General features: G+C 55.1%; 8 protein-coding genes across 8 annotated transcripts in view; 5 read left to right on the top strand and 3 right to left on the bottom strand.

Moving 5' to 3' along the window:
* Nucleotides 1-311, top strand: part of BDZ99DRAFT_120987 (HET-domain-containing protein) — a 4,224-nt gene extending 3,913 nt beyond the window's left edge. The window contains exon 3 of the mRNA XM_033712523.1: nucleotides 1-311. This exon is cut by the window's left edge and continues 5 nt beyond it. Coding sequence (XP_033582665.1) covers nucleotides 1-161 — 161 coding nt within the window. The 3' untranslated portion in view covers nucleotides 162-311.
* Nucleotides 312-576: 265 nt separating this feature from the next.
* On the top strand, nucleotides 577-2,059 carry BDZ99DRAFT_432395 (putative N-acyl homoserine lactonase AttM; the record flags this gene model as incomplete). Its single annotated transcript, XM_033717333.1, has 2 exons — nucleotides 577-1,231; nucleotides 1,332-2,059. Exons 1-2 carry the CDS (start codon nucleotides 853-855, stop codon nucleotides 2,057-2,059), a joined length of 1,107 nt encoding a protein of 368 aa, XP_033582664.1. The 5' UTR covers nucleotides 577-852.
* Nucleotides 2,060-2,226: 167 nt separating this feature from the next.
* On the top strand, nucleotides 2,227-4,160 carry BDZ99DRAFT_493684 (uncharacterized protein; the record flags this gene model as incomplete). The annotated part of the gene is made up of 5 exons (XM_033723254.1): nucleotides 2,227-2,239; nucleotides 2,292-2,331; nucleotides 2,724-3,003; nucleotides 3,333-3,618; nucleotides 3,704-4,160. 5 exons carry the CDS (start codon nucleotides 2,227-2,229, stop codon nucleotides 4,066-4,068), a joined length of 984 nt encoding a protein of 327 aa, XP_033582663.1. The 3' UTR covers nucleotides 4,069-4,160.
* Nucleotides 4,161-6,656: 2,496 nt separating this feature from the next.
* BDZ99DRAFT_457669 (uncharacterized protein) lies at nucleotides 6,657-9,125 on the top strand. The gene is made up of 2 exons (XM_033718737.1): nucleotides 6,657-6,904; nucleotides 7,208-9,125. Exons 1-2 carry the CDS (start codon nucleotides 6,892-6,894, stop codon nucleotides 8,710-8,712), a joined length of 1,518 nt encoding a protein of 505 aa, XP_033582662.1. The 5' UTR covers nucleotides 6,657-6,891; the 3' UTR covers nucleotides 8,713-9,125.
* Nucleotides 9,126-9,447: 322 nt separating this feature from the next.
* On the bottom strand, nucleotides 9,448-10,674 carry BDZ99DRAFT_120953 (uncharacterized protein). Its single transcript, XM_033712522.1, has 3 exons — nucleotides 10,192-10,674; nucleotides 9,714-10,107; nucleotides 9,448-9,653 (listed from the first exon to the last, which is right to left on the bottom strand). The coding sequence occupies exons 1-2, from the start codon at nucleotides 10,586-10,588 to the stop codon at nucleotides 9,755-9,757; spliced, it is 750 nt and encodes a 249-aa protein (XP_033582661.1). The 5' UTR covers nucleotides 10,589-10,674; the 3' UTR covers nucleotides 9,448-9,653; nucleotides 9,714-9,754.
* Nucleotides 10,675-15,370: 4,696 nt separating this feature from the next.
* BDZ99DRAFT_120922 (uncharacterized protein) lies at nucleotides 15,371-16,537 on the top strand. Its single transcript, XM_033712521.1, has 3 exons — nucleotides 15,371-15,465; nucleotides 15,575-16,075; nucleotides 16,137-16,537. Exons 2-3 carry the CDS (start codon nucleotides 15,630-15,632, stop codon nucleotides 16,342-16,344), a joined length of 654 nt encoding a protein of 217 aa, XP_033582660.1. The 5' UTR covers nucleotides 15,371-15,465; nucleotides 15,575-15,629; the 3' UTR covers nucleotides 16,345-16,537.
* A 5,013-nt stretch (nucleotides 16,538-21,550) lies between these two features.
* On the bottom strand, nucleotides 21,551-21,977 carry BDZ99DRAFT_457666 (uncharacterized protein). Its single transcript, XM_033718736.1, has 2 exons — nucleotides 21,780-21,977; nucleotides 21,551-21,729 (listed from the first exon to the last, which is right to left on the bottom strand). Exons 1-2 carry the CDS (start codon nucleotides 21,817-21,819, stop codon nucleotides 21,596-21,598), a joined length of 174 nt encoding a protein of 57 aa, XP_033582659.1. The 5' UTR covers nucleotides 21,820-21,977; the 3' UTR covers nucleotides 21,551-21,595.
* BDZ99DRAFT_120877 (uncharacterized protein) lies at nucleotides 21,754-22,315 on the bottom strand. Its single transcript, XM_033712519.1, has one exon. The coding sequence runs from the start codon at nucleotides 22,164-22,166 to the stop codon at nucleotides 21,837-21,839; it is 330 nt and encodes a 109-aa protein (XP_033582658.1). The 5' UTR covers nucleotides 22,167-22,315; the 3' UTR covers nucleotides 21,754-21,836.
* Nucleotides 22,316-23,684: the final 1,369 nt, after the last annotated feature.

Below are 23,684 nucleotides of genomic sequence, written 5' to 3'. Positions count from 1 at the left end.
CAGGGAACGAGGCGATAGTCAAGCTGTTGCTCGATACAGGCAAGGTCGAGGTTGATTCGAAGGATAAATGGGGGTGGACGCCGCTATCGAAGGCGGTAGAGCGGGCAGGGAACGAGGCGGTGGTCAAGCTGCTTCAGTCGCACATTAAACGCTCTGGATAAACTACATTTCGTCTTAACCTCCTCTCCACCCACCACCTACTACTCTCCTCTTTTTATATACCTTTAGGGTGGCAAGTTAAAATTTGGAGTGGCAATATGTTGTGGCAAGTGATATAGGAGGCAGGCACGCTAGCAGGGAGGGGTGCCAGTATTGTACTCTTTGGTCTAGTGGCAACTCTTGGTCTGTGGCGTAATCGTGGCTGTATGCCAAGACTCGCATTCGTACCCTGCTTGTTGGCCGGAGCCAAAATGGTGTTGCAACAACGGGCAAAGGTGAAGCTGTACACTAGACAGCTTCTTCTAGAACTGCTGTAGATGGCACCTCCAACGTAAATAAGGTAGCCAATGATATCGATTAGAAGCGTTCGCAACCCTAGGGCGAACCGCAACACAACAAACTTTCCAATTGAATTGTATCTTGTAGTTACTCGCCTTTTCCATTATAAATCTCGCATGTGTCAGCGAATCCATCGGCCCATCAGAAAGCTATCTCCAGCAGAACTTCCTTTCGCATCAAATGCAGGCATTTCTAAAACCTCGCATTTGTCAGCGGATCAACTCGCTCCGAGATACTAATAGCTATGTGGACTAGGTATAGAGCAATCGAACAGCTAGCTACACGATCAAAACAGCTCCCAGCATCTCCCAGCATCCCCGTAGCCCTGGCACTTGTCCGGCGCAAAATCCAGCAATGGCGTCGCCTCCAACAATGGCTGGCCCCAAACCGCCGCCACCGCTCAACATGCCCCCCTCCAACCACACCGTCAAAGTCTCGATAATCGACAGCACGACCATCGCCAACATGCCAATGGCCATCATGGTCAAGCCCCCCGTCCTCGCGGGCTTCTCGCACGTCAACTGCCCCTCGTACAGCTTCCTGCTCGAGCACCCCTCAGGCCGCACGCTGCTCTTCGACCTAGGCGTACGCAAGGACTGGGAAAACGAGGCGCCCGTCGTAGTAAAGCAGATCCGCGACGCGAAAGTCGGCATGGAAATCGAAAAGGACGTGTATGACATGCTGGCGGACAGCGGGCGCGACCCGGACGCCGTGGAGGCGATTTTCTGGAGCCGTAAGTCTCTTTCTTTCTTGCTCGCTTTTTTTTTTTTTTTTACTCCCCTGGCCGCCGACGGCGTGATTGGTGGGCGGTTGCTAAAACCCCGGTTTGCAAGACTATCATTGGGATCACACGGGCAACCCGGCGCGGTTCCCAGCCTCTACAGCGCTGATGGTCGGGCCGGGCTTCAAAACCCGCTTTCCCCCCGCGTGGCCCACGGTGGCCGACTCCTGGTTGACGGAAGACGCATGGGAAGGGCGCGAGCTAAAGGAAGTCGAGTTTTCCACGGAGCTCAAGATCGGGCGCTTCAAAGCCGTCGACTGGTTCGGCGACGGCAGCTTCTACGTGCTTGACACCCCGGGCCACCTCCTGGGCCACATCTGCGGGCTGGCGCGCACGACGCCCGACACCTTCATTCTTATGGGTGGGGATGCGGCGCATCATGCGGGCGAGATCCGGCCGACTGAGTTCGTGCCGCTGCCGGCGAGCGTGGCGTTGGAAGGGGTAAGGCCCGGCGCTGGCTTCCCGGTCCCGTGTCCTGGGGAGCTGTTGCTGAGGCGGGTGCATCCGCGGGAGAGCGCGACGAAGCCGTTCTATGAGCCTGCGGATGGGTTTAATGAGGATGGGCCTGAGGCGGAGCGGTCGCTGGAGGGCGTGACGGAGTTTGATGCGGACGAGAATGTGCTGGTGGTGCTGGCGCATGATGCGTCGCTGCGGGATGTTGTGGGGTTTTATCCGCAGGAGGCGAATGAGTGGAAGCGGAAGCTTTGGCGAGACAAAGGGAGGTGGAGGTTTCTTACGGACTTTGGGGCGGGGTTGAGAACGGAGGAAGATGGGTTGTAGGACTTGTGTTGGTGTAGGACTTGTGTTGAGCTGAAAGGGGGCGGTTTAGCTGATTACTTTTGCATCTTGATGACTTCTACCAAAATCGGAACCGTAAAACAAAAATCCGTATAAATACTAGTATCTATTATAAGTTTCCAGCTGCTTAGCTCCAGTGGATCGTCCAAATGTCTGCAAGCTGTGTGTAGTAAGACTATCAGCTACAACATAAGAATATACCATGTCCTAACAGGTACGCTGAGGGTTATCGAGGCCGCCAATTTCGCGAAACGGTTGGAAATAGACAACTTTTATGGTTTATGCTGATAGAAGGAAGAGAGGAAGAGCCGAGAGCAGATAGTGGTCTACGGACAACGTCATGTAGTCCTATTAACTATTAGCGAAGAGTACAAAAAGTCGCGCTTAGTCCGCTTCCTTATACTCACTTCTCCAACGTTATTCGAAAGGACTCGCTCCGCGCTTCGAAAAGCAGCACAATCCACCGACGCCCTTTGTCCATGTTGATACCCTATCTGGATTAATCCTATGTCCTCAAAAGAGTCAAATCATAATCAGTAGTATACTCAAAAAGATGCAATACCAACCTCCCCTCCCCAAACCCCCAGATTCAGGACCCCCCCAACCCGTGTCCCCAACCCGAGTCATACCCGCTCCACAGACGCAGGTATCCGTCCATCCACCTACGATCTGTACCCCTCCCCAAACGCAGCCGCCCGACGGGTGCCCGCGTCCCGGAAAAAAACGCCCACGCCACCGTCCAACCTCACCAACGACGTCGGATCAATAACCCGCAAAGCTCCAGCGCAGGAAAAGAAACCGAGACTCTGCGCGCGCCGAGCATATTCCGCTTAGAGCGAGGAGGCGATGGTTGGGAGAGTGAGTGGGGTTACAGAGGGGTGTACGAGGGGCCTGTCTGCACGTGCGGCTTGTCAGCAAGCACCCAGGTGAGCGAGCGATCTGGGCGGCACGAGCAACGGCCGCGGTCCCGTTTAGGATGAGAGACCGGGTTCGTAGGTCCAAAGCTCGATGGGGAGAGCGAGAGCGAGAGAGCGTGCGTGCATGTGTGTGACTGGACGACGCCGCATCGGTATCTGTATCTGCATCTGCATCGGCAAGCCTTCGATCGTGCAGCACAAAATCCTACGCGGCACATGCCTCAATTGCCCGAGTAGAACGAGAACCCCGAGCAGCTCAAGCGTGAAGATCGGCTGGCATGCCGTAGGAAGGAAAGCAGCATACGAGCTGAAGCTGTGCTGTGCCGTGCCGCATCAAGGCGGCAATCCTCGAACCATTGGAGCGTGCCATTGATGCGGCACAGTCTCAATCTTCATCCTCGCCCCTCCCCCCAAATTTCCAGGCGCACGGCCTGGCTCCGATTCCGAGTCCGATTGATCTTCGTCCCCTCATTGTCTCATCGAGTCTCGAGCCCGGCTCGGAGAAAAACGCTAGTCCTGCAGCTCCGGGAACTAGGGTTGAGACGGCGCCTGCAGCGAGCTACGACGGCGTCCAACGGGAGGCGCCCCGGCTCTGCTCACGGCTCGGAGATCCATACGGGTACGGTATGGTATGTACCTCTTTTTCACACATACCACCCCAACCCACTCTCCACACAGCAAACACGAAACTAAGCTTCAATCGCTGTAGCCCCGCTAGCCCTATCCACCGAGCACACTTCGTCTCGGCCCACGAGCGCGACGAAGCCGCTGAGACGCCACCCGCATCGTGCAAGACCCGCAGCCTCTGAGACGTCGCCCGTCGCCCAGAGCGCAATCCCCAGAAGCCCCCGGACACGACCCACGAAATATCGCGAGACAAGTCGTCAGCTCGCGGTCCTCTGCCAGCTTTCAGGGGGGGGCATCGAGTCTCGAACGGTGATTGCAGCCAACGCACACGAACAAAACCCAGAGACAAGGCATTGTTCAAAACCGCAGATGGGGGACGGACCCGACGTTCTTGCGGGCTTCGTGCAAGCCTGGATGGATGGATTGGCCGTGGGTGGGCCTCAGTGAGGGAGAGAGACAGACTCACCACACGTCTCCAGCACCCAGCTACCCACTCGCAGGGCACGTCCGGTGACCTTTGGTAGTATAGGTAGCATCCCACCAGTTCCGTCAGCTCCCCTCACGCTTTCTACGCTCTGAAGCGCGGAGGCGCTCGCGATTACTCAGTGACATGGTGCATTTGCGTGCTGGGCGGCGCCCTCTCCTTTCCCACACGCACTATTCCCCAGCAATCGCCGGCAAACAAGCTTGCGAACTCGGCGGCTTGAGCAACGCATGCCAGGGCCCCTCCGCACCCACGCCCGCATATCCAAGGCGCACTTTGCCGCCGCGCTGCATCGTCGCACCAAGCGCAATAAAACTTGGCCAGCCAACCAGCCCCGCGACCTTGGTCCAGCGACTCGGCCGTGTCTGGCGCGTAGTAGAGAGGGCGGGCTAGGCAGCGGATGCGCGAGCCGTGAGTTTGCTGGTGCGCCAATGGCAGCGCGACGCGTACCGAGAGCGCGCGCTAAAACGTCGGGTATTTGGAGCTCGCTAAAGCCGGTCTTTCGTCAGTAGATGATCGCCCAGCCTTAGTGCGGCACAGAAGCTAATCTGAGATCAGCGCCGGCCTCAGACCGGCCCCTTGGCCGCCGCCGCCGGGGGCGGAGGCGGGGAATCGGCTGCGCTTGCCCCGCGGCTGCAGGTACGGTCCAGCGAGCGACAGCGAAAGGCTGGAGTCGTGTGCCACGGCAGCTGTAAGAGATGCGAAGCGAACGTATGTAATGTGCCTGATGTATCCTGGCCGTTGAGGCAGAAACCAGGTCCAGCGCTGGTACTACCCTGCGGGAGATCAAAGTGTATTACAACCACATGTCAAGGCGGCTTCCATTGCTGCGAGGCTAGATGGGGCAGTGGAAAAGCTGAAAAGTTTGGAGTATTGGGAACAGAGTGCTGGGTAGGAATTTCGATAGAGCGTCTTGCTGAGGAACGAATTGCGGGTCCACCGAGTCCTCCATCGCGGCCAGAGAAGGCGAGTCTGGTGGGCCATTCAGAAGCAGAGCGCGTCGTCGGCCGATGCCACAAGACCTAGGCAGGCGGGCGTGGCAGGCCGACATAGCCCACGCCGCGGACGTGCAGACGCGCATTCCGTGAACGTCAGTGAGCCCCCGCGGAGAACATGGCATTCGAAACGGCCTAGGACGGGCCTTATTTCGCGGGCGCCGAGTGTCCCGATGCTGCCGCCTGCGACTGCAAGTCAACGCCAACACGGAGTCGGAGTTTGCCAGTGTCATGCGTCCCTCGTGATACCGACAGAATGGGATCAGACTCACCACCCTGACGGCAAGTCGTCTGCCGACTGACAGTGGCGCCTGGCCAGCTCCAGCAATCACCAAATGAGCGCCATGAGGAGTCGTGATAGTGATCTAATTGCAGGCGAACAGCTTCTTCGCCGCACCCTAGCCACCTCGCCGCACCCTAGCCACCTCGCCGCACCCTCGCTGCCCTAGAGCTCTCCTACGGCAGTACTGCGATTGCTTCGCCCTCGCTGGCGGCCGCCTTCTGCGACGAATGGCTCGTATCTGCACGCTCCCCAGACGAAGATCATGATCGCCAACTGCAGCGATCTGCCCGGTGGTGTCTTGCCTGAGCCTGAGTAACGTAAAAGCGTCTAGGCGGCTGTCATCCTGTCAGAATGCCATCCACCTCGCCAGACGAGTTTTCGGTATCCAATTGCGGCTGTCCGGTCCGAGCATGCCGTCCAGAACAAGGAGGTACTGTAGCTCAACACTATTGTTTCGGCAAGCCGAGAGAGAGCATCGAAGGCTATGCCAGCAAGCAGAAATCCTGTATAATGTGGGCGGATGCTGCTCAGCACGGACGTGGCACAGCATGGGCTTGGCAACCGTCGTCGACTAAGCTCGAATCATGTTCTGCTTCTTGGATGCACAATTCCAGCTTCTCTCTGCATTCCTGTGCTGCCGCCTCCTGAACCGCTCATTGGTCCATCCAGTGGCTTCGGAGTGGCCGCTTAGACGCCTCATGGTTGAACGGCGATGTCGTTCACGAGTATCAGATTCCTGTGGGGTGCAGACATGCAAGCAATAGTTGCCGGCGCATATGCAGGTCCGATTGCGGCTTGCTGAACCATCGTTGGCCGAATGCTTAACCTCATTAGGAAGCGAGGGAGACCCCTGACGGCCGCTGTCCAGTGGTCGCGAGGCTGTTGACGCAGAAACAGGGGGCAGTCTAGATCAATGTGGCTGTTGGCACGGCACCGGCTAAACGGTAGGGTGTCATTCTTAACTCTAAAGAGGCGCTCAGGCTGACATTGCAGCGATGCTCTGGGCAACACACCTTTAGTTCCCAATGCTCTCCCAGTTCTCTGGGTTCAGTCCGTTGATCCACTGCCAGGTCAGGCCCGCTTGACTGTCGGCGCTTAAAGGAGTCTGGAGCTCCTCATCCTTCTCCCGCACTATCGTCAAAATAGAAGCGGGCGGCCTTGCGTCTCGAAAAGCAACTTTTCCAATCTCTTGAAGTTCGTGATAGTCTGCAAGGCAGCTCGTTCTGCCGTCCAAACTGTCCCTGTGCCGAGTCCTCCGGTTACTGAGCCATCGACGAACTCGAACCAGCCCCTTGCATACCTTGCACAATCCAGGTCATCATTCGGTATATTACTCGTCTGGTCTTTCCTGGAATCCAGTATCCCAAGCTCGACAGCTGGGTAAAGTTGATTTCAGAGCCGCATCAGGTACGCCATCTGGCGGCAGAGTACTTCCAGATCGTACGCGAGTCCACCTACCATTCTAACGCAACACCATCGCGTTCGCGACCGCGCCGTTGATCTGTAATATGTTGCACAACGGTTAGTACAAGACTTTCGATACTCACTTGGATACAAGTTTCAAACTTCTTTTGCAGACTGCGTGTCGTTTCCAAGCCCACTTCAAAAGCTCAACTGAGGACCCCTTTTTATCGTCACTCTCAAAAACGAAGTTGATGATTCTGTTGTTCTGTCTTTCTGTATCTTCTTTTACATCAACATTCCTTCCTTTGTGAGTCCCTTTCTTGGTTGAAGATGGCGATGTCCTTGGAAGGGTTTCAGTCGTTCCATTCCTCGCTCCTAAGAACTTAGCAGTGGAAAAATCGAACTGACGATGACGACTAGGTAATACACCATCAGCTTTACTCTACGGCCCTATAACGCCAGTCATGGAGTTCTCGCACGAGCCGAAAGACATCTACCACTCACAGAATTCTTTCCTCTCATCCGGTCTACTTACGCCATCGACACCTGTGTACGAAGGGCGACGAGATTCTATCGTCTCAACACAGTCATATGCACAGAGCTACGGCTCGGGGTCGTTTTACTCCCCTAAAACGCCCCCGACTCCCATATCGCAAAGAGATCCTGCAACGGAAGACTTCACCTTCGTTCATGCTGTATCGAGTTTCGACGGTACCGCTGTTAGCGCCAGCGAAGACGTTTTTTGTGAATGCATCTCTGAGGTCCCAACGCCTTTGCCGCAGTCAATGCGAGGTATGGAGAATCACTCGCCTTTCCCCCAGGAATGGGTCTATGTTCAGCAACAGAATCAGTACCCGATACGCCAGGGAATACTGCATTCAAACGACAGTTCACCTGCGGCAAGAGACCTTCCATCAGCATTCAACGCACTGCTGGGTCCTCAAGCACAGGCCCAACCCAGTGTCGGGGGCCTGCCCGATTCGAATTCCTGGTCCATATATTCGAACAATGCTCACGGCATCCCAGATGCTGGACCCCATGATCTGGGATACTCGTATGCCCATCCACCGAGCCTCTCCAACAATGTCCAGGTCGATCAGTGGCCAGCCAGCACGTCGGGGCAGGTATTCCCTTGTATTGGTGCCACGAACACAATCCGACCCGAGCACTCCGTGTTCGATATGGAGGATGGATCTGCATACATCCCAATGCAACCTGATAGTTTTGATGAGAGCTTTAGCTCTTACGATACCTGTTCCTCGCCAATGCTTCATTCCCAGCAGGACTCGTATCCAGATATCCCGACTGAAGATTACCCTCAGGTCAAAACAGAGGAGTCCGACGCTGAGGAATATGACATAAAACCCCAACGGAGGATTTACGAATCGCCTACCGGTGGCAAAGGTGTAAAGAAAGAGCACAGAGTCTCGAAAAAGAAACCGAAGAGGGGAAAGACCAAATCGTTTATCTCCACACTTCAAACGGGCGACGTGCAAGTGCAAATGGAGAGAGACATTGAGAGAAGTGTGGACGGCAAATATTACCGCCGTCATGGAGGTGATCAAAAGAAGCTTCCGTGTGAATTTGAGGGCTGTGACAAGACATTCGCGCGACCGGAGCATAAGAAACGGCATGAACAGACACACGAGAATCTTAAGCTCTACGAGTGTGCAATTTGCGAAAAGCCTTTCAACAGGCATGATAATTGCCTTGCGCATTACATCACACATGTGATGCGCGTAGATGGCAAGTCAAAACGAAATAAGCCATACCCTCTCTCGGAGATGGAAGTCATGATCCGACGCAGATTGCGAAAGATTGGAAGACACGAAGAAGGAGAGAAGATCATCGAATGGATCCAGAACAAGATTCTGGGGGAGGCGGATCAAAAGCCAGCAAAAATGGCAGTTCGAGCGTCTCTTTGAGCAGTCCTATGCCTGTGGAGGTAATTTGACGCATTTTCGGATGCCCTTACTATTTGTTGTTTTCGCTATTAGTAGGAACGGAAGACACACTGTGTCGGTTTCGGTTTGGCCGCTTTGGCAGAAATTCTTCATGTATTGGACTTTGTTTGCGGATATTTGTACTCAACGAGTCATGGAGTCGCGACGGATGTTAATGGTGTCGGAGATACGATAATGTAACAATTGGTTTGGATGGATCACTCAATAGCAAATAGGTTTTTGATGCAGATGGCAAGTGCTGCGATGGTGACGGTGAGAAGCGCGTGCGGAGATAGTTTCACGACGTTGACGTTGGGGAATCTTCACCTTTGTACGACACCTGCGGCGCTAGTCGGCTTAGTCATCCACGATATTCAAATGAACAAACATAACCACCTCAAGGAATGGCTCCATGCATCTACAAGGGACTGGATCAGAATTCTTGGTAGACTCGAGTTTCTCGTAAGTGAAAGCAGGTAAGCCTCGGGAATTTTCGTGACCCCGACAGTTGTATTCGGACCCCGACGGGGCCCGAGTAACTGACCACTGTTCTGTAGCTCTGGTCTTAGGCCATAGCATTTAGCATGATATCTGATGAATTGAGGTCACCACTGTAGGGCCCCAGCTAGCCAACGCACCGACAAAGGCATGCAAACCCTACTCCAATCCCCAGTCCGGAGAAGTTAGCTTCCCACCCAGATTCCCGACAGGGCATCGAAGTACCCCAAACAGTGGCTCTCTGAGAAAAGTCATAATCTCATTATTCCTAATTCGTACAATGTAAGATCGCCTATATGCAAAATTGTACAGTACATGGCGGAAAAAAGAACGAATGCCTGTATGCTGTATCCAGAGTTCCTATCCAAAATCTGATAACACCGATCGCAATGCTGAAGCTGAAGCGCCAAACTCGCGGGAAAAGACAGGAAAGATGTTAGGTAAATAGCAAATACAATAGCCGAAACTAATGGTTCAATATTTACGTTGGCGTGGTTGTTCCGTTCTGAGTAGCATGCCGGGTGTTCTATGCTTTCACACCAGAATCCGGTGTTGCCGTCTGCACCTCCCACTTAGGTGGGGTTGGCGAGTTCACTTCAACCTGCGGCGTTGGCACTTGAGTCGCTGGCTCCGTGTTGACTTCTTCGTGTGCGTCCATTGGGGAAAAGGTATCCAGCGGGCCAACTGAGTCGTCAAGATGCGAATTCTTAAGCGCGAGCTCGAGGTCCTCGGCCGAGAAAGCTGCTTCACCCGCTTTCGTACTGGCACTTCCACGCCCGGTCTGAGGGCGCGAGCCCGTGTGGATGGATTGCGAGCGGCGGCCGACGCTGGAATGTGGGGGTTTCAGGGATTCATGGGTGTGTGTGCGGGAGAGGCCGACTGCAATTGAGCACGAAAAGTTAGCCATCACAGTTCTAGGTGGTATACAGCCATAAAAGTGAATTTGAGGCATTTTCTACACACCATTCGTCACATCCCCCTCCTCCTGACTTCCTTCCCGTACACCTCCGTCCTCCCCTTTCGCCAAACTCGTCCGCGGCGCCTGCATGCTCAATCGACTCGTCTGGAAACTTTTCCGCCCATTCGTCGCGGTGCTGTTCCGCCGACTCGGCATCCGCGACCCCATGGGCGAGTACTGGCTCGACCCGCTCTTCCTGCGCCACGCCCGCGCGAAGCTGAAGGCTTCTAGCTTCTCTTTGTGCTCCGGGGCAACGGGGCGCCGGTATTTCATAGGCGGCATCTTTTCGCCGGGCTGGTAGACGTTGGGGTCGGGCTTGTTGGTGGTGGATTTGGAGAGGGAGGGGTGGCCGTCGGCGCTAGAGCGCGTAAGGGCACGCTTGATGCGTTGGCGGATAGGCATGGCAAGGGCGGACGGGCGAGGTTATTCCAGCGGGTTTAGGGGGTGTGTAGTTGGGGTAAGATTTGGAGTGGAGCGTGGAGCGACGGGAGGTGAGGAGCGGAGACGGCGGAGATAAGGTGTAGAAGTGTGGGAGCAATGCCACAGCACTTTCGCGGGCGTCGCAGAGGAAGAGGTCAGAGGGAGGTCGTCTGGTGTTCATCCGGGATAATAGGTCTCGGGTGGAGTGAGAGAATGAGGCGGGTGGGATTTCCGGAGGTGAACGATTGACGTTGCGCTGCGACTCGACCTGCCCGGCATGGCTGGGACGGATGGCTGTTTGGCGTTAGCCGGTGGCATCGGCCACTGTTGCGTGTTGCGGGAGGGATGGCCTGGCCAATTGCGCCGCGGGGAAAGGCTGTTTTTGAGGCATTTTGGCAGCGAGAGGCGCGAGGAGCGGGTGTGTGAAGGGCAGGTCGAGGGTGAGTGCTGCAGTCCTCGGGGGTACTGGCACACCGGCCATACGGAGCGGTTTGGGCTGACAAGCATTGCGTGGCATTCTGGGCGGTTGAGGCTCTTAAGCACCTCGTTCTGCGCCTGTGGGGGCTTGCGACACGCTTTCGGAGAATGCTTGCTATGCAATACAATAGAAAACGCTTATTGACGGCACTCCCTCCGCACTTTCTGGAATGGCCTGCGAAGGAGCAGCTACCGACCTGGCGTGTGCGACGATGCCACCACCGCTGCTTCGTTGCAAGGTCCAGAATCAAGAAAGAGCACCTGTGTGTCTGGGTATTCCATCCAAACACCCTCGCAATGACGAATAGGCTTCTGTTCTTCGCTCAACATCACCCCACTCACCACCACGACGTCCCACTCACGATACATGCTTCCACGATCAATCAGACCCTGCGACGGTTCTAGTGTGGCTGGTGTCGTCGTCACGCGCCACTCGCTCGCTCGTCCTGGAATTGTGGGGTCTCGATCGACGCATCGACTGCGTCATGGCAGCTACAAAAGACAACGCGCCGGTTTGTGTGAATTGCACCACCACTCACCGCCGTCCGACGACCCCGCTACTGCACTATATGGGAGCAGATGCCGCAAGCATTGGGAGGCCCGTCCAGACTCGCCCAAATGTTGCCCGTGAAGGCTGCAAGTAGCCCAGCAAGTAGCCACTGGTGGGACACAGTTGACAGCGGAGCTTGCCACTACTGGCTAATTCCAACGCCATGGAGCGTGCTTGAGTGCGCCTCTTCCCAGATGTGAAGTCCCGTGGCTGCGTGTGATGTCTTTCGGGCAATGGCGCTACCGACAGATGAGGTCATTGCTACAAGAAATAGCCTTCAACAAGCTCCGCCCAGACTACTCATACCCACCTCGCACCTTTGGTTTGTGTCTCAGCACACCCTCCCTGTTCTACCTGTCTCTTCTCTAATCCGAGCTCGAGAACCTTGTCGCCATGGACAAGCTAAAGAAGATCCTGTAAGACGACCACGCCGAATCCATGCACCCATGCTAACCCTCCACAGCTCCCCCGGCCAGAAGCACGACGATCAAGTCTCTGGTCAAGGAGAGTCTGCCACTGCAGGTGCTCACCACCCCGCCGGCGTCACTGGTGCATTGACCGGCGAGGGAAGCCATCTTGGAGCTGCAAAGGGTGCAGAAATTGAGCAGTAAGACAGCACCAGTTCTAAACCTCAAAGACTCTTTTTAATCTCCAAACTAATCATAGTCACAGCCCTATCTACGATCAATTCACCCACAACACAACTAGCCCGACCACGACTACCTCGACCACAACCGGCACGACTACCTCTACTTCCTCACACCCAACCACTACTGGCGGCAGCCTGCAGCCGGAGAGTGCATCGAGGCCCGGAGCTGCCGACCAGGCGAGCACTATTGGCGTCAAGGACGGCATAATGGGACACCCTACTCAGGAATCGACTATCCTTCCCGACCGCACTGCGAAGAGGTCGATATACCCCGAAACCATATATCAAAAACTGAGAATGCTGACATCAATAGTGGTAATGGCAACTGGCTCTCGAACAGCTCGGGGCGTCAGGCATCTAACGACGGCCTCACTGGTGACCGTGCCTTCCCATTAGCAAGAGGTGTATCATCCACTGGCCAGTCCTCCTCCACTCAACCCAGCCACGGATATCTCTCCAACACTGAAGCCCGAAATACCGACCGCAAGCCTGACCTGGCAACAGCTGCTGCCCAGACTGCATACAACGAGCATGGGCACGAGCATGCCGGCCACGGCCACACTTTCAAGGGAGACCCGTGTTCACCGGATGAGGAACATGCAACCGTCATCCCCGGTCCACATAGCACAGACACCGCAAACAGACTCGATCCTCATGTTCCAGGTGCCTACCCCGATCCTACACCTGCCGAGGAGCGCGAAGAGCCAGGATTCATTTCCACAGAAGCAGGAACTGGTCGAGGACTCTACGACAATGAGCGCGAGCCGGGCACGGCGCTCTCTTCAGATACACGTCAAGCGCCTACCTCGTCTGAGCATCGTTATGGTCGCGATGCAGCGCTCGTTGGAGGGGGAGCTGCTGGTGCAGGAGGCCTCTATGAGGTGACTAAGCATCACGACGACAAGGCTGCGCCAACGTCCCAGAGCCAGTCATTCTCCCAGAGCCAGTCAATCTCCCAGGGCCAACAGCCAATCTCTGAAGCCCCCCAGCCTCATGCACTGCTCCAGGAGTCAATTCCTGAGAGCCAGGATCCTTCCTCTCAGCATCACTACGGCCGCGATGCGGGGCTTGTAGGAGGGGGAGCTGCTGCAACCGGTGGCCTCTACGAAGCAAACAAGCACCGCAACGACTCCGAGGTACCCACGTCCCAGAGCCAGCCCTTCTCTCAGAGCCAGCCTCTTTCCCAGAGCCAACAGCCCCTTTCCCGAAGCCAGGAGCCTCTGTCCCAACAGGAAGAGCCAACTTCCCAACATCACTATGGTCGCGACGCCGCGCTTGTAGGAGAAGAAGCCGCTGGTGCTGGAGGACTTTACGAAGCTAACAAGCACCACAACGACTCTGCAGTGCCTACTTCTCAAACCCAGCCTCTCTCCCAGAGCCAACAGCCTCTTAAGCAGACTCAACAGCCGCTTTCTCAGGCTCATGAGCCTACTTCCCAGCGAGAAGAGCCTACTTCTCAGCACCACTATGGCCGGGATGCTGCGCTTGCAGGAGGCGGAGCCGCTGCCGCTGGTGGTCTGTATGAAGCAGACAAGCATCGTGAGGAGAATATCGCTCCAGGATACAGAGAGAACAAGAGCCTTGAGAAGGAGTCGAAGAAGGTAGAGAGGGAGCATGAGAAGGAGCAAAAGAAGCTTGACAAAGAGCAGAAGAAAGACGAAAAGAAGTATGAGAAGGAATACAAGAAAGACGAAAAGAAACATGAGAAGGAGCAGACCAAAGAGGAGAAAGACAAGAAAGGCGGATTTCTCGGCTTTCTTCATCGCGACAAGAAGGACAAGACCTCTGATGAACTTGCCCAGGAGGAGAAAGATCCCAAAAACCGCCACTACGGTCGGGATGCCGCCGTAGTTGGAGGTGCCGGAGCTCTGGGAGCTGGAGCTTACGAAGCCAATCGCGAGCGTCAAGATACTGGCCCAGCCTCCAAGACCATCGGGCCTCATGATAGCAACGCTGCCAACATTCTTGACCCAAGAGTGCAACCCGAGCCTGAGAAGATGAAGGACCGTACCACTGCTGGACCGCATAAGTCGAATATCGCGAACAAGCTGGATCCTCGCGTCACGTCCGACCCTGCCAAAGCAGAAGAGAAGGCCGCAGATCAACATCACTATGGCCGCGACGCTGCTGTCGCTGGTGGCGATGGAGCTGCAGGCGTTGGAGCCTACGAGGTTGGAAAGCATCACGGCGATGAGCAACGTTATGACCCGACATCTACTACCGGTGGCCAGAACACAAACAGCCCCGAGCAACACCAGCTCCGCCATACTGGCCAGCTTGGTGCCGATCAGGGCGGTGACGAAGCTCTGAAGCAGCACACCGGTCCTCAAGACACTACCAAGTCATCCGATCACCACTATGGCCGTGATGCCGCATTGGCTGGCGGTGCGGGAGCTGTTGGGGCTGGAACATACGAAGCCAACAAGCATTCAGGCGACCAGACGCAGATCCGTCGCGACGACCCGAGCGCTCTCGGTGGAGCCGCTTTCTCTTCTCCTACCTCTACCACCTCTCCCATGGGCGCTTCTCCCACGGGCGCTGGCGATTCACTCCGATCCTCAGCCGCTCAACGAGCTATCGCGCAGCACCGCGAAGCTGCCGCAGACGCCCACCAGCCCTACGAATCTGCCATCCGCGAAGAAGGTATCGGAGGCTCCCCTCGCTCCTCCGAGCACCACGGCCGTGACGCAGCTCTAGGCGCCGGCGCTATTGGTGCTGGAGGTCTTGCAGCCCATGAGTACGACCAGCATCGCAACACGCAGCCCTCTTCATCAGTGGGCGAGCAACGCTACGACCCATCGTCCAATCGCACCCAAGATCCTACCCAGCAGCACCACTACGGCCGCGACGCAGCTCTCGGCACGGGCGCTGTTGGCGCCGGAGGTCTTGCAGCCCACGAATACGACCAGCGCCGCAGCACGCAGCCCTCTTCTTTAGTGAGCGACCAAAGCTACGACCCATCGTCCACTCGCGCCCAGGACCCTACCCAGCAGCACCACTACGGTCGAGATGCCGCAGTCGGTGGAGGCGCTCTCGGTGCCGGTGTCGTCGGCTCTCACGAGCTTTCTAAGCATGACGAGGAGAAAAAAGGCGGTCTCTTCTCCCACAGGCACAAGACAGCTACCCAGCCTACTCAGTCTACCCAGCAGGCCGGATACGGGGACAGGCGCTCCCACAACCACGATACCACTGAGCCCCGCTCCCACAAAGGTGAGTACGCCGCTGCGGGCGCCGGTGTCGGTGCTGCGGGTGTTGGCGCGCATGAGCTCTCCAAGCACGACAGGGACAACACAACAACCGCCACTGGCGCTCACCACGAGTTTGCCACCACAGGCGTTGTAGGCGGCATGGGCTCGGCTGGCTTGGCTGAGAAACACAACTATGGTCAGCGTGATTCGTCTCCCCTCAGCGACTCGAAAGCATATGACCAGAAAGTCCTCGAGCGGGACGCGAAACACCGCGAGGAAGCGCTAGCCGCCAAGCGCGAGTTCGAGGAGAAGGAGGCAGAGAAACAGCGGAAGAAGGAGTCAAAGGGTGGCCTGTTCGGGTTCTTGCATCGCGACAAGGACAAGCATGCGGGCGAGACTACGGAGGAGGGCAGGAGATCGGGCGATTACGGTGCTGCTGGCACTGGTGCTGGCGTGGGTGCTGCGGGCATCGGAGCCGGTGCCTACGAAGCTGATAGGAGCGGACGCAACAAGCTTCACAAGGACCCTCCTGCTAGCCACCCTGCGGCACAGGCTGGTGAGGGCTATGGAGCCACTGGACAGTCGACTGGTTTGGGTTCTGATTCGTAAGTTTCATGCCCCTTTATAACCCCTCAAAAGTGAACGGAACTAACGATGTTATGCTAGATCTGAAATGCACCCGGGCTACGGCAACGAGGCCAAAAAAGGCATCGTGACGGAGCCGCATACCGGTCTTCCCATGAATGTCGGCAAGTACGGTGACGGCGCCGGTGGCACGGATGGCAATGAGGCGCTCCGTGGTGCGAGTGCGCATCAGGGCAGTGAGCAGGGCGCGGATTGGGAGGGTATTCGGAAGGCGAATACGCCGTACTAGGTTCTTCTCTAAGCCGTGGTTAAGAGGGTGATGGATTCAGGCGGTAATCTCTTTGTCTTCATTGTGCAGTATGGAGTATGGACGGCGACCTTTCTTTCGTGTATTATATGGAGGATGATGGGATGATGGGATGAAAAGTACACGAGTATGATAATGGGATCTCTGACCTTTCTCGTTGCCTTTTCTTGTTTGTGCGGTTTCGTACCGTGATGCGTGGTGCGTATCACTCGGGTCTATACGGGAGATGCTTATGCTTCCTTCTCCATTGTTGTTTAGTTTAGTGACGCGTGTATGTGTGTGTGTGTGTGTGTGTGTGACGTCGGGTCAATACAGGAGATGCCGCTAGTGCTTCACCGCTTCTTCCATCCCCGAAGTCGCATGCTCGTCACATGCTCCTATCGGTTAGCGCCAGGTTTTCGACTCTAAGAGCCTGTCCGCCGCCGGTTTTGACCTCCTTTTTTTTCTTTTCTTCGGGGAGGAGTTGGGGTTCGACGGGGGGTTCAAAACGAGTGAGGTTCGCGAAACATGGGAGTCGGGAGTCGGGGGTTGGGGGTTGGGGGTTTGGGGAGAACAATTCTGAATAGCGAAGGCTGCTGGGAAGGAATATGGTACTGTGCCAAGAACAATCGTAGAGTATGTCGATGGAGTGAGGGGGTTTCTCGTCGTCGCCTTTGGCTTGAAGGGATGTGTATGAGGGAGGAAGGGAGGGTGGCATGGAGGCGGGAAGGGAGGGGTTGTTGGAGGCCTCATCGCTTCCTTTTATCTTTAAAAACAGACGTGGATTCTGCTAATGGCACAACAGTTTGGTACCAGATTTCTTCATGAAAGGCCGTCTGCTGCCCGTCTTAAAGTTCACTACCTTCTTTATTATGGAGGGAGTTGGGGGGTTCGGGGCGGAGGTCAAACTATGTGATCAAGCTTATGATGGAGCCGGGGGTTTAGGAAATCAAACAGGTGTGTGGATCTCCGCGATGGAGGAGGGGGATTGGGAGATCAAACACGATGCGTCTGATACTGTGATGGAGGCGGAGTGTGTGTGGGGAGATCAAACACGATGCAGCCGATACTGTGATGGAGGCGGGTTGTGTGTGGGGAGATCAAACATCAAATGCACATCGGATATGGAGTCGGGGGACTGAAAGATCAAAAACCCTAGCGCCACGCTGGCATAGTGGTTGTGGGAGCGTGTGGTCCAACTTGTCCGCTCCAAAGGCATATAGTTGTCAGGGCCTGCGGGCGACATTAGCCTGTGAGCGTACAAGTAGCTGGCAGTTGGGAATCGAGATCGATTCTCAATTCACACTCTTTTGTGGCGCTGTTGGTAAAGCCAGCTGCCCGGCCTCACAATAGTGCTGTGTTAAAACTTGACCCAAAACTCCAGTATGAAGTGGGTTCTCCTGGTCTTTGGATCAAATTGTGTGTATGAGGGAGGGTATCATGGAGGCAGAAAGGGAGGTGTTCAAGCACTCACCGTTTCTTCTACCCTTAAAATTGGATGTGGATTCTGCTAATAGCATAACTCTTGGCACTATGTTACTTTTATAAAGGGCCGTCTGCCGCCTGTTTTGAGCTTCTTTCTTTCCTTTAGAGGCGAAGTTGGGGTTCGAGTGGGTTAAAACTGCATAGCGCGGGTGTTTTATGGAGTCGGGGGTGGAGAGATCAAGCACTCACGGTCCATCAACCAATGGAGTGGATTCTCGTGGCCTTTGGATGAAACCGCGCATATGAGCGTTATTATGGAGGTAGGAAGGGAGGTGTCATTTAAGCACTCGCCGCTTCTTCCAGCTTTGAAGCCAGTTGAGGTGGTTCCCACATGGCTCCAGCTCTTGGTACCAGATATCTCCTATTTAAAGCCGTCTGCCGCTAGGTTTGAACTTCCTTCCTTCAGGGGCGGAGTTGGGGTTCCTGTGGGTCAAAATTCCCGAAGTTATGTGGGTGGGGTGGGGGGGATCAAAGACCTACCTGGTAGATGTTCGATGGAGGTGGTGAGGGCTGGGAGAGCGAATACTTCCTGGGAATTTCTCATGCAGTTGGTGTGCGTTGGAAGATGAAAGAGCTTCCTGGATTTCTTCTGATGGAGTTGGTGGATTGGTCTTGGCACTACAAGCAAATGGAGACTAATTACGATGGCTACACCGGTTAAGCAGGCGAGGGAGTAGAAACATCCAGAGCCAATAATCCAGGATGAGACGGACAGCATCAAGCAAAACGCATTGAAGAGGCTGAGGCTGCAAAGACTTTCCACTGTGGGCCTTGCAATATCTCATGTGGCACGGAAGCGATGGGGAGAATGATGATCAGGATGAGTGCTATTGAGCAGTATGCAACACCTATGTTGCGGAAGTTTGTAGTGGGAAGATGATGAGTCATGCTGCTTGAAGATGATAGAATGGCGACACAGAAATTGTACGAGACGAGATAGGAATATTTTAACCATTTTACCTTCTTCTTTCAAGGAGATAGGATGGCGTTATTCCGTCATCCTATCATGCTCTTAGGCATATGATAAAAGGACGGCACGGACAGCGTGACGCCTCTAGACCTTACTACCTTACTCTTTCAAGTCATGTGCAAATCACATGACCTCCCTCCCTTGGCACCGAGCCCCGACTACAAAAGCTTCTCTCACTCGCACTCGAACTCTGCTTCCTCCTTCATCGGTTCGAGTCGGAGGTTTTAAACTGGAAGGCCAAATCCTTTATGGAGAATGTGCGGACGGGGGTCTGACAGTCAAAACAGAGCGAAGAGGCCTTATGGCTTCGGCGCTGTGCTGCGGTTCAAACACCGTGGAGCAGGCCGTAATGGAGTCTGAGTGAACCGCGTGGTGCAAAAAGTAGCTGGCTCACATGCGAGTGGTCGGAGCAAGGGGTTTGGTGGAGGTTGATGTGGGAAGTGATGATGAAGAGCGAGATGAGATACTAACGAAGAAGTATAATCATCTAAATGGATGGCAGAGATTGCTACTAGGAAATGAATGCTCGTAAAGTCCGGTCTAAAGGAATACTGAGGATCGTCAAAGGCAGTGTTTAGTGACGAAATGACGAAGAACAGATGTAAAAGTGTTCAGCAGCTGGAGTTGAAGCAGATGGAAGCGTCCGCCATGTTTTCGCGGCATTGGGAAGGGAGAGGGCGTGACGGATGAGATATGAGATTATTCACTCACGTCACCCCGTCACACTACTTTTAATCACCAACGCAACGCTCCCATCGATCGTGGCTTGAGCAGGCAGAAGAGTGAAGCAAACCTAAACCCTCTTCCGCCCCCACCACCTCACCCTTTCTCAGATCATGTGCAAATCACGTGCCCATAGCTCTTGACGAACTCCCTCCGATATAAAACTCCACACAAGTCAAGCTCAAGACTTCTTTCCTCATGGGTCGGAGTTCGAGGATCAACAACGACGCTGGAACGCTTCACTGGAGTGTAAATAGGAAGCTCAAATGACTTCTGCCAACGATTCTATGGTTCTGCAGCAAATTGCTCATGAAAACTTCCCATGGAGTCTGCTTCAGCTGGAGCGTTCAACAATGGTGCTGTGTCCAATCCACCCTCAGAACCAGCAATGGAGTTCGTGGGAAGGAGCCGTGTTGTTCAACACATCCAATCCACGGGCACCATGATACTGGGAGTATGGTGGGGTGTACAACCGAGCATTCCACTTGTTCATGGCTGGAGCGGAGGGATCAAAGCGGAGATCGAATAGCTTTGGCAGTGATGATGCGCAGTATTTCCCTTCAACGTCGATGAGCCCTCCTCTAAGAAGATGGTGACGATTTAGGGTATAACTGTTGTACTGAATCTTCCGAGATAACATAAAAGGGAATTAGGCAGGATACGTGATGCTCCTCTTGTCCGTTTCTTCTCGAAGTCATGTGATAGTCACATGCTCAGGATCTTAGTAGGTTTCTTCGAGTATAAAAGCTCGCAGTCGAATTTCAAAATGTCGGACACAGGCCAACATGGCGCTTGGGAGGGGCGAAAAGGATAAAACTCGACCTTCGCACCGCGGCATGGTATCGTGAATTGGAAGGGTCCGATGGAACTACGATGTTGGGGTGTGGCGGCTTCGAAAAAGCCTCCTGCAACACCCGATGTAGTCTGGTTGGGTGTGGTGGAGCGCAAAAGTCACAGCAGAAGACGTGATGACTAGGGTGGAGGCGTGGTGGGCTCGTGTTGAGGAAACGATGACGTGCAACTTCCCGTCTAAATAATGATGCCCACTACTCCAGGGGCTTGGTTGTAGCCATTGGCATGCTTTATCGTTCCTGTTGGATGCGTCAACGCTAGAGAGATGGTGAGCACGACTTGCTATTAGATGCTGAAGGACAGTAGTGGTAGATGTAATAAAGGCGAAAAAATGACGCTCAAACGGGAACGAATTCGTGAAAACGGGTAGAAAAGGCTAAAGAGATGGCAAGGGGGCCTAAAGAGTGAGGCCCTAGACGTCGAGGTGCCACGGTGGCCCCTTTTGTTGCTTTGGATCACGAATCTAACCGCGCAAGACTCATTTTGTAAGACACGGAGGGTCCTCTACGTCCCCCACTGCGTCTACTTTCCGTAGTCCGAATTTTTAACGTGAAGGACGGGCCAGATATCGGGTTGCCGTCAGGAGGATGAGGAAAGGACACTGAGGGAGGTCCGTTGACAGTCTAGCCCGTTTTGTTACTTTGACTCCCGGATCGAACCGTGCAAATCGAACTTTCATAGGGACGGCGTAATACGCTGGGTGGATGTTGGGTGTTTACTTTTTTTGACGTAAGTGACGGCATCAAGATTGAGCTGTCGGAGATAGGGTAAGACTGACCTAATCACAAAATTCTTAGAGTCCCTCCGACGCCCGCATCGATACGGCGAAAGGAATTGGTGACAGTGCGATTTGAAGTTTACTTTTGCCTTTCTGCAACCTCAAGCCAATTCACAGTCCTCGGCCAATTGTCTTCGTATCTCGGTCACAACGGTACGGTCAGCATGATACGGGGCGCTTCAGCTCATGTTCCAAGTGTCCAAAGCTCTTCATTTTGGTCCTTAGTCTTGATGGCAGTATTGTATGCAATGGTATCCTACCCCCAATCTGCCCTCGCACCTCAACCTTTTTGAATTGCTTTCCCCGCATGTGGTTTTTCACATCTAGCATCTTGCCTGGTAAAAAACCAGGTCCCCCAATCCTCGGGTATCACCTCCCCACAATCCGCATATTTTTTAAACCGCCCGTAAGGTAGTCGCAAGAGCACGTATCCCATTTCGCATCTCTCAATCGTCGTCGTCAGCGTTCAGGAACGGGTTCGCGATCTCCTCTTTGCCGTCGATCGGGGAAATAAGGACGAGGAGCGTGCCGCGGGCGACTAGCAGGCCCAGATCTCTCGAGTCCTCGTTGCCTTCGTCGTCTGTTGAGATGTTAGCTTCGTTCGCAATTTAGCTAATATGGGACACTCACCTTTCGTAATCTCCTTCGCCTCATCCAGCACCAGATTCATGAGCTGATCGTAGCCCTTCAGCGTCCCAATGACTGTTTCCAATTAGCACCACAAAAGACCGCACTGCCGTCCCAATCCCTCCATCCCCCCGCCAGTCCTCCAACGCTGCAAAATCCAGAACGCGCGCGAGCATGAGAGCATTCGATCTTACCTTCCCGTCCCCCAGAGAACTTGACCGTAATCTGCTTGTCCATGTACTTGTTGAGGTCGAGGATATTCTCCTTCTTCGGCCGTTCCGTAGTTGCAGCAGCACCTCCGCCCCGGGCTCCACCCCTGCCGCCGCGGTGGTGCTCCCCGCCGCCACGCCCACCGCCGCGTCCGCCCCGGAATGCGCCGCGGTCTGACATTGGAAAAGGAGAGGTGGGACTTGTGGGATGTCGTAGGGCGAGTTAAGGTTGGGTATCAGGTGTTTTCGTGGCGATGTTGTAGTGGATCGCGGTCGAAGTTGAGATGCAGAGCGGGATTGTTAGTGGTGGTGGGGGTAGCTCCATTTGAGCCACGTGACGGGGCCGCTTGGCGGACATGGAGGTTGCCGCGCGCACGACGGATCTAGCCATCTGATCATCAGTGATATTGAAGTCACCGTTTTGAGCGACCTATATTGGGCGTTCTAGACAGGTCTGGCTGGATACGTAGGATCCTATTCTCAACGCTTTGACAGTTGCGTGGGCTGCACCTTGGGAGAAAGAGGAACGCATGGTTCCTACATACAGCATCAGAGGATTCAGACGTCCTAGATTATATGCTCTAACAGATTGAAGGTGTTTTCCTCAAGATGTTTTGCCTCATCAAACTGTCGGGATGCATGCAAGATGCGTCGTCAGTTCTCCCCCCGACTGGTCGGAGCATCTCTCCGTCGGCCGGGGCGGAAGTGGAGCATTGGGGAGTCGTTCCGCCTTCATGTGACGGGTGGCAGCACGGCTAGCCCGCTGAGCCGTGCAGCGAGTTGGTGTGAGGGATTTCCGCAGTGAGGGCCAGCGGACCCCGCAGGCGACAAGGTTCCATTGGCCGGAGAGAAGGCCTCCGCTGGCTAGTGCGGCTGTACGGTGGACCGGAAGTGTGGTGGATGCTGGGGCGTGGGGAGGCACCGACCACACTTCCAAGAATCACTCCGAGAACGATGTGTTTTGAGATGGTTCGAGGGTCAAAGCCGTAGAGAGAGACGAGGGCCTCTTCATGAGCACACAATTACCGTGGCCCGATAATGTATGTTGGTGTTGTTTGAGCAGACCAAATCTCTGGGTGGTGCAGCGAGCCGGAAGCAATCTTCTACCACTAAACCAGGTCCCAGTGATTGCTTGAATGCTGGAATACTTGTTGAATCTGGGAGCCCTTCCCAAGTCTCACGAAGCTAGCTGTGAAAGAGTTCTGAGCTGTTCGCGCTCATCGCTGCATATTCTCGTGCCGTCCATGCTTCCGCTTCGCACCCACCACGGCCATATCGCACCCCACGTACAGTACACCGTATCTGCTCCGCTGGTCAGCCAGCGCTTCTTTGTCGCAACCTCCCGGCTTCCTCTCCTCCCCCCTAGTGTGCAGTCTGGAACTCCTCTCTCACCCACCCTGCGCGGACAACTGCGGCCCCCTCCCAAGCTCCCCTCCGACTCGCTGTGCCGCTGGCCAGACCACTCCTCTGCACGTCTGCCGAGGTGCAGCGCATGGTGTGGGAGGGTTGAGCGAGCTGCTCCTTCGGGCGACGCATCCCGCCCCAGTCCCGCGAGCCGTCTCCACCCTTCTAGATTCCTGGCCGTGCCGCACACCACCACCACCGCGAAACCACTCCGGACGGCGTCGTCCCCGGTCCCTTCGCCCTTCTGCGCGCCCCCCTCCCTCCGCCGTCTCCTCCACGCCATGAGCAACGTCGA

The sequence above is a fragment of the Mytilinidion resinicola genome, assembly GCF_010093595.1.
Source record: "Mytilinidion resinicola strain CBS 304.34 unplaced genomic scaffold BDZ99scaffold_2, whole genome shotgun sequence".
NCBI lineage: Eukaryota > Fungi > Ascomycota > Dothideomycetes > Mytilinidiales > Mytilinidiaceae > Mytilinidion > Mytilinidion resinicola.
The sequence above is the reverse complement of the archived record's forward strand: the minus strand, read 5'-3'. Positions and strand labels throughout refer to the sequence as shown.

Coding starts and splice junctions, on each gene's coding strand:
- BDZ99DRAFT_120953 (XM_033712522.1), bottom strand. CDS start 10,588: ATGCCTATCCGCCAACGCATCAAGCGTGCCCTTACGCGCTCTAGCGCC. Junction 10,108..10,191: donor GGAGGGGGATGTGACGAATG/GTGTGTAGAAAA, acceptor GCTCAATTGCAG/TCGGCCTCTCCCGCACACAC.
- BDZ99DRAFT_120922 (XM_033712521.1), top strand. CDS start 15,630: ATGGGCTCGGCTGGCTTGGCTGAGAAACACAACTATGGTCAGCGTGAT. Junction 16,076..16,136: donor ACTGGTTTGGGTTCTGATTC/GTAAGTTTCATG, acceptor ATGTTATGCTAG/ATCTGAAATGCACCCGGGCT.
- BDZ99DRAFT_457666 (XM_033718736.1), bottom strand. CDS start 21,819: ATGAATCTGGTGCTGGATGAGGCGAAGGAGATTACGAAAG. Junction 21,730..21,779: donor GGCGAAGGAGATTACGAAAG/GTGAGTGTCCCA, acceptor ACATCTCAACAG/ACGACGAAGGCAACGAGGAC.
- BDZ99DRAFT_120877 (XM_033712519.1), bottom strand. CDS start 22,166: ATGTCAGACCGCGGCGCATTCCGGGGCGGACGCGGCGGTGGGCGTGGC.